General features: G+C 33.6%; 1 protein-coding gene across 1 annotated transcript; it reads right to left on the reverse strand.

Moving 5' to 3' along the window:
• Window positions 1–1,010: 1,010 nt before the first annotated feature.
• Window positions 1,011–2,903, reverse strand: LOC127107103 (protein kinase PINOID). The gene is made up of 2 exons (XM_051044379.1): window positions 2,037–2,903; window positions 1,011–1,928 (listed from the first exon to the last, which is right to left on the reverse strand). The coding sequence occupies exons 1-2, from the start codon at window positions 2,612–2,614 to the stop codon at window positions 1,118–1,120; spliced, it is 1,389 nt and encodes a 462-aa protein (XP_050900336.1). The 5' UTR covers window positions 2,615–2,903; the 3' UTR covers window positions 1,011–1,117.
• Window positions 2,904–8,588: the final 5,685 nt, after the last annotated feature.

Consider the following 8,588-nt stretch of genomic DNA (forward strand, 5'->3'; position numbering starts at 1 on the left):
CCCTTAACTTAATTCGACCACAAGTCGAGCTCTTACCGTTGTTGCTTAACTTTAATCCTTTCCCTCTAAGTCTTCTCGAGACTCTATGAATTAGGACATGAGATGATGCAAAATAGAGTTTGAGGCGATATGAATATATTGATAAAAAAATTAAATTAAAATAACCCTAATTGTTAAACGGAATGAATACTCGGTTATATTATATCAAGCATAGTTTTTTTGTTTTGATAAGTAGCAAATTATTATTATTGAATATACCTAAAATAATATTCTTCGTGAAAGCATCCCACATGAATAATCATGTCTAAAGTTATGATTCTATTAACATGAGACAAACTTCTACAAAAAACAAACTCCTCAATATTTCTAAGGTCAAATGATAGGATATAAATGGTCGACATCCACACACACAAATTTAATTATCCACACGTTACTTAACGCCTGTTTTTTGTTTGTTCCCTGCATTGAGGCACAAACAAGTTAAAAAAATGGTGTACAGTTTAATCATACTTCTTTAAACACGTCGATAATGAGTTGTAACTAAATCCTTTTGGTTTAGGTAGGACTAAAATATGACAAAATAAAATAACTAGAATCGCGTTCTTCCGTTTATTTATTTACATTTTTCTACGTTGACGAATTTCTATTTGCGTATAATATTGACTTAATGATACATATTGGCCCATAAAAATATATGTTGACAGTGCTCAAAAGTGTGAGTAGGGTAGAGAAAAATAAACAAAGTTTCGAATCTTCTGCATTTAGAATTGTCCAGTAAGTTTTCAACGTTGGTCTCTTGTAGACATACTCCCAAGAGGAAAGAGCTAGAGATATAGAACCCAGTTTCAACTTTAAATTTAAATTAAGGCACCTATAAATGCCTATATTCATACACACATATTTATAAGGCAACAAAAATGTGACAACACGGTCCCATTCAAGACACTTATTTTTCTTCTCGATTTCATAGAAAATAAGAATTTTATAAAATTGCATAAAAGACAAAATAATGCTCATGAAAATATTTATGTGTTTTTCATATTGAAAACAGGATATGCTCCCATATACAAAATACGTCACTGAAGACGTGGCACTAAATCCTTCATTCATTGTTTTTTCAAAAGAAAATATCAAACGACGTCGTTGGTTCCCGTTTACTACTACCGTTGCTGTTATGGTTATCCTTCCCGCGGTACAACGACGTCGTTTTAGGCCTTCTTGAGCCCGGAACTTCAGGCGGCGTAAGCATGCGAATCAGCGCCAAATTAATCCCTTTGAAAAACGGGTGCTTCTTGACGTCAGCTGCGCCGCGCTTTGACCCGAGCCGTTGAGCCGGGTCCTTGTTAAGCAAACCAGAGATCAAGTCTCGCGCGTGTAGCTCAAGCGTGCTTGAAGGAGTGGCTGTGGGAAAGGTTAAGGGCTTTTTTAAGATGCTACGCAGCGTAGCCTTGTTCGATGGGGCTGCAAACGGTGTACGCCCATAGATGAGCTCGTAGATGAATATTCCAAACGACCACCAGTCCACGGCGTTTCCGTGGGAGTTTCCGGCTGCTACCTCCGGTGAGACATACTCATGTGTTCCAACAAATGAGCAGGAACGAGCTGAAACCGGTTCAGCCACAAAGAGCCGGTTCGGTTGAATGGTTTGGACTTTACGCGACCGGAACAACCGATTTGAAAAGCAAGTGAATGGAGTAGAAAAAGAACGCGTGCGAGTGCAGGGTAATGTTGATGGAAACGCGGAGTCTTGTAAAGAGTCTGATGATTCAACGGCAGGGATCGCATCAGAGCAGAGTGAAAGATCGAAATCTGAAAGCATAATGTGACCGTCGGATCTAACAAGCACGTTCTCAGGCTTTAGATCTCTGTAAATGATTCCAAGCATGTGAAGGTACTCCAACGCCACCAACACCTCAGCCGCATAAAATCTGAGCAACAATAAACATAAAAAAAAAAAAGATAAGTAACTGTAGTGATAGAATAGAATAATAGAAGATAAAAAACGCTATCGCTTCAATGTGTTATGAGAAATTTACCTTGCGGAAGAAAGAGGAAGACGGTTATTAGGATATTTGTGGCGTAGGGAATGCAAGTCTCCACCGGAACAAAACTCCATAACAATGCAAGAGAAATGAGAAGCTTCAAACTCAGCGTAGAGTGTAGGGAGAAAAGGATGATCAAGCATCTTGAGAATCTTTCTCTCCATTTCAGCTCTCTGTACTTTCTTCTTCAATGCCACAGCGTCTTTATCCACCACCTTCATCGCATACAAGCAAGACTTTTCTTCTTCATTTTCGAAATTCTCATTTCCGTTTCGGAGGCGGCAGAGGTATACAGTGCCAATATCACCGGCACCGATACGACGGAGGAGGTGAAAGTCACGGAAGGTAAGCGCGGATTTGCGACGGAATGTAGCGGAACGGATAGCGGAGTATGCGAAATCAGAGGAGCGGTGAGGCTTGATGGAGAGACTCTCAGGCGAGGCAGGGATAAGGTCGAATGAAAGACGACTGAAACTGGTGCTGCAGAGGCTTTCACTGCTCATTGAACTTCGCTGTGTGGAATTCACAGTCTCTAAACTCAACTCAGAATCACGTGCAGCAGTTTCTAACATGGTAAACAGAAAACAGAGGGTTCACTGTTGATTGCACTCAACAGAGGGTTCAAACTTGGAAATTTGAATGCGTAGGTTGAAATTGAATGAAACGAGGATAATTAATATTAGTAAAATAAACGTAGTTATAGAAAGTGTAGTGTTTCTGTTTGTGAAGAGATTGGAACTTGGTTAGGGTTATGGGAGCAGAAAATATAGAAAGGATAATAAATTTGTATTCGTACGAAGATTTTTCAGAGTAATAAAAGAGGAACAGGTTGGGCCAGAAATAGAGAGGTATAGGGGGAGGTAGTTGTGATGTATTTAAGCGAAAGACGTACTGAGTTTAACAGAAAAAGGGAGTGGGGTCACGTGAGAGAGTGGGAAGTGTGTGAGTCATTTTGTTTTGGCACGTGTGAGGAAGAGAGGGGAAAGTAGGAGTGTAGTAATAGGACAGGGACCCTGGAGGGTGGTGACGCTTTGAGGAAGAGAAATGTTGTCACGTGGCAAAGGTTAATTTGGACCATAGCTCAAGCTTTGACAAAATACTGGGTAATTTACTTATGAGCGTGTGTTACAGACTGTGTGGTTTGAAGCTTTTTATGTTTTATGTTTTATGTTTTTTGTTTTTTGTTTTTAAAGCTGAGACAGTGGTTTATTGTAATGACTGAAAAGTCCCTGTAAAAAAGGTTAGCTAAACATACCACGGTCAACTCTACTAGTAATTTTTATGTACCTACTAGAGTATTTATTTATGACCAAACAGACAATATTGTGTGTAGTTAAGCTACCTTCAAAGTTTTAAATAACAGCCTTGGGCGCGTTGCAATAACGTAATGACTTTTGTGATTTATATTAGGAGAGTGAACACATTTTTAATCTCTTAATATTTAAATTGGTTGTGTATGTATGTTTGTTTTTAATTTTAGAATAGGAGAAAGTGATGTTAAAGTTGTAAAAGTCTAATAAATAAAACTCAAATATTGGAACGCAAATTCCAATGTAATTCTTCAATTCTATGCACAATTTCAATACTGCATTCTGCTCAATTTCAATCACTCATCTCAATCTCTACACAATTTCAATATTAGTGGGATGATTCTGCACAATTTCAATCACTCATCTCAATCTATTCCCAGCAAGAGGACCAGAAGAATTATTTTTATCAGCCTATACTTTTACTATAAATAAAATAAAATTCATGAACTAAGGTCCAGTAGAAAAAACAAAATAAAAAGTAGCACAAACCAGTCGAGGATTCAGAGGATCCATTTATTCAATCAATATTTCCTTTTTTTTCTTTACTTTTTCTCCAAAATTGGATAACGGAATTATTCTAGTTAGTTTTATTTTATTAAAGAGTAACGAATGTGAGCATTTTTAGAAAAGTAAAAAAACTCCAATAATTGAGTTATCTAGAGGCACGATTTAGTGCTTGGAATCGAGCTAGCTTTTTGGCGTTCATGCATTCAAACGGAGTATTGTCTAATGAAAAGATTGGTGATGAATGACTATATAGTGCCTGTAGAAGCAGAGACACAGTTAATTATGACATGCAATGCAAATATGCACATCTTGTGCCATTCCATTTTGTGATTTTGATCCATCATATTATTGTGCATGCTGAGAACTATGACGTGTTTGCCTTTGGAATCGCGTATATCAAACCAATCATATCTATTTACAAATCAACTTTGCTTGTTGTGATTCATTAAAAATTCTTTCTTTAGTTAATACTTGCGTCTAAATGGACATGGTTTAATGTGCATACGACATAAACATACTTTTTTTTATAATTTATTTATTTTAGATTTTAAAATTTAAAATTTTCCTATCTTGGATTTTTAACGGCTATTTGTATATAAGTGTGTGTAGTTAATTTTATAAAACTGTTATGAAGAAACCATGAAGGAAAATTACTAACCACACGATCCCTTCTAATTGTAACGAGAAGTTACCAACCACAATTATTTTTAACTATATTGTGTGATATATTTAAATTTATGTAAAATGATAATAAATGGTATTTTTGAAAGAAAAGAAATATGCGAGTCGAAAATAATATATCCTCTTTATATATTTTATAGATAAACGGTGGATGATTTTATTACAAAAACATTATAATACTCCCTCCTTCTCATAATAGGTGATTAATTTAGAATAAAATAGTGTTCTAAAATGATTGATCCATTTAAATTGTCAATGTATTTTTTTTTAATTTTATCCATTAATTATTACTTTTATCATTTTCAATACATAATGAGGGTATTTTAGTAAAAATATCATTATCTCTCTTTCAATTTTTTTTTTAATATATATGAAATGGTCAACTTGATCACTCAACTTGGGACGGAGATAGTAGTAAATAATAATATAATGAATCATTGATATACTTTAATACTCTATCATATTAAAATTGTGTTGAATCTAACTTAGATTTTTTTTTTGAAATAATCAATTTTTTTTAATTATATATCAAAATAACCATATTTTTAATTTATTTATTAAATTAATCATGTTTATGGGAGCATGTGCAAGTGTAATTGGCGCATGCATGTAAATATAAAAGTATGCGTCATTGCAATTGGTACATGCATGTAAAATGTAGAAGCATGTGTCCTTGCAATTGACACATTCGTATAAAAACATTTAAAATATAGGAGCATGCGCCACTGTAATTGACATATTCATGTAAAATATAGGAACATGTGTCATTGTATATGACGCATGCATGCAAAAAAATTAAAGAGTAGCCACATGCATGCGCCAATTGCAATGTCAGATGCTCTTACATTTTAAACTTTTTTAGTCCTCTATCCTATTTTTGAAATAAAATTTCTTTACTGTTCTATTTTAAAATATGCGTCAATTACAGTGGCGCATGCTCCTATATTTTACATGCATATGCTAATTACAATGACACATGTTTTTATATTTTACATGCATACGTCAATTGTAGTGACGTTTTAGTATAAATTAATCAATGCATGCGTTATAATAAATAACAAACGACGTTTAGATTTAATATTTTTTTAAAAATAATTTAATTATTTTCATATTATTTTTAAAAAAGATAATTATTTAAATAAAAAATTCTCAAACTTCTTATAGATAAATTTATAATAATTCTAAAAGATTAACAAAATTAAAATTATAAATTATTTTCAAATGCGGTGCAGTCTAAATAATCTAGCGTAATAATTAGAAGTGATACGAAAGTGATGTAAAATTATTTTTCTTTTCTTAGCGGAAGAATATGCAAGTCAGCCACCTATGCTGATATAGAGCGTAGGGACCACTACAAGTGGGACGGACATCCCTAAGGTACGGTGGTGGCTATGAAAATGATTTATTACAAGACTCTAAAATGAATCTTAAAATTTAAGAAATTCTTTTAATGTATTTTTATACACTTTTTTTCTTAAAGTAAAAAATCATTAAAATAGAGTACAGGGTACTCTTACAAGCTAAAAAGAGAATAAAGAAAAATTCCAAATCAACAAAAATTAAAATAAATAATTAAATGGAGTCATGCTAAAATTTAGAAAATTAAAGTTAGAATAAGAAATTTCTCCTATAAAATACTATTTCCAAGTTAATAATTTGATAGATCAAAAGATATCATTTAGATTGTTTATAATACTGCTAAAGAGAATATTGCTTCTAATTTTTCATAGACACTAAACAACCGTCAACCAAATGATTACGACTTTTTCTCTTTTAGTATTTCTTTTAAAAAACCTGCATCAAGATAAAAAAAAATACTTCTAAGGGGATCCTACGAAAAACTCAGAATAACTAACCCAAACTCTCACAAAATCCCAAACTTTCAGAGATAAATAACAATCAAACAGAAGGTGATTTATATATTCATCCGATTGAAAGCAAAAAACACAAACCACTTAAAGTAGTTAACAAATAAGCATTATTTTTAGCATAACCAAAGTTTTTCAAATTTCTTACTACAATAACCATTTTTTTCACAATATACCAAATTACTTATATTTAAAATAAAAAAAACAAAAATTCGCAATAAAGATGACGCGCCACTAATGCATGCACTCAAAGAAGCACATAGGCACCACACGCACTGGCGCATGCACCACCAATGTGCCAATAGGACCGACACATGTGTTGTAGGAGAAATATGAGGCTCCAATAGGTCTGACGCATATGTATATTTGCAGTTTTTATAAATAAGTCTTTCATTCCCCACCATTTTCCACACATCTTCTCATTTCATTCTTAAGCTTTTCTTCAATTTTTTAACATGATTATTAGAAGAGATATGTATTTTGTTATTCGATTCTCAAGCCTCCGTTGAAGATCCGACTTTGGAACACCCAAACTTTCGAGTATCTTGAGATGAGCTTGTTCTGTTGGTTAGATAGAGAGATTAAAGGTGGTGAAAAATGAGAAGAATTGATAGGCTTTTTTTGGTGTTCAATATTTTGAATGAGGATAACGAAGCACAACGTGTGTGGGAGTCAGTTAAAACTAACAGATGTTTGTGTTATAATGCATGGACCAAATGATATTTTTTTATGGTTGTAATCTCTTAGATATGTCTTAAGTGTTAAGTCCTTTTATTTGTTCTTCGCGTTGTTGTTTTAGGCGTGTTTATCTTTATTTTGTTGTAACCGAAAGTTGTATTCAATATTAAATTTCTTGGTTACAAAAAAAAATTACACATCAAGAGTGCATACAATAGTTATGTTGTGGAACTTGTTCCAAGATTGGGACAATGTGCTAGTGTGTGTCCGGGATGACGACATATACCATATAATCTTACCATTTTATCAGTTGAATTTATTTTGATTCTAATACGCATGTTGTCAGGGAGACCCTTTTTCTTCCTTCTCATATTTCCGTTGTGTCAAACTATGTCCCCTTGATATGCATACCCTGCGTTTACAACTTTTTTTCTGAAGCGTCTTGTCTCTAATCTCCCACATGAAGTTTTATGAAATATGTCTAATGCAATAGACATGTGTAGAAGGAGAATCTTTCCAACCGTTATCAGGATTATTGTACGCACTCTCAATAGATGCATGTCTATCTGAAATCAAACAGAGGTTGGGTTGCGGAGCAACATGTATTTGGAGAATGGCGTACCACCTTACATCAGTGCGATCTATAGTATAATCAACAGAGTTTTCCATGTGAAACTTTTTTATAGCTCTCATACAATCTTTTTTTTTGTACGAAACTTGTCTTCCGCTTTCAACGCTCCCTTCATCTACATATACGAGTTATAAAACATATCTAAGGATGACTCATCTTCATTCCAGTTCAAGTTTGTCATGTGCTCAAACGGACAATGTGCATGTCTCAAAGGCAACTACTCTTACTTGTGGTCTACAGAGTCATGATTAACCATATAATCAACATGTGTCTCAAATTCTTCTTATTTATCGCCAACGACATCAACTTCAGTTTGATCATCATCGTTAGTTTGATAAAAAAAAACTTGTGACTGATCAATAATCTGAGACAACTGAGAATGTCGAGGTTGTTGTAGTAAAATATACAATTCAATATTGTTGAACCCAAAATATTCCTGACTATGAAGCATAATTTGAACATCTTCATCCTCTCGAACCTTTAGTTGAAAATATTTGACTTGGTTGTTGTAAAAAATGGATTTTTGAATAAAATTTGTGACATTGGATCTGACTGCAACTTCACCTTTATTCTCTATTTGAAATGCGAGAAATTAGATCTTCTATTTATTGCAAACTAGGTAATATCGGTATTTAAAAAATTAAACATGAATATTTCACAATCATATGTTCCACAATTGATGTTAGCATTGATAAGGTATTTTGGTACAGAAGCTATTCGTGTGTATTTTGGGTTGAGAGTAGTATGAGATTGGTGCTTGAGATGTGTTTAGAATAGGTTTGGAAGAGTTTAAATAGATGAAATATGCATGGGGAAAAACACAAAGTCGCTACACATATTGGTGCATAATTTTAAAGAATCACATAGGCAC

Source organism: Lathyrus oleraceus, chromosome 7, assembly GCF_024323335.1.
Source record: "Lathyrus oleraceus cultivar Zhongwan6 chromosome 7, CAAS_Psat_ZW6_1.0, whole genome shotgun sequence".
In the NCBI taxonomy this organism is placed as follows: domain Eukaryota; kingdom Viridiplantae; phylum Streptophyta; class Magnoliopsida; order Fabales; family Fabaceae; genus Lathyrus; species Lathyrus oleraceus.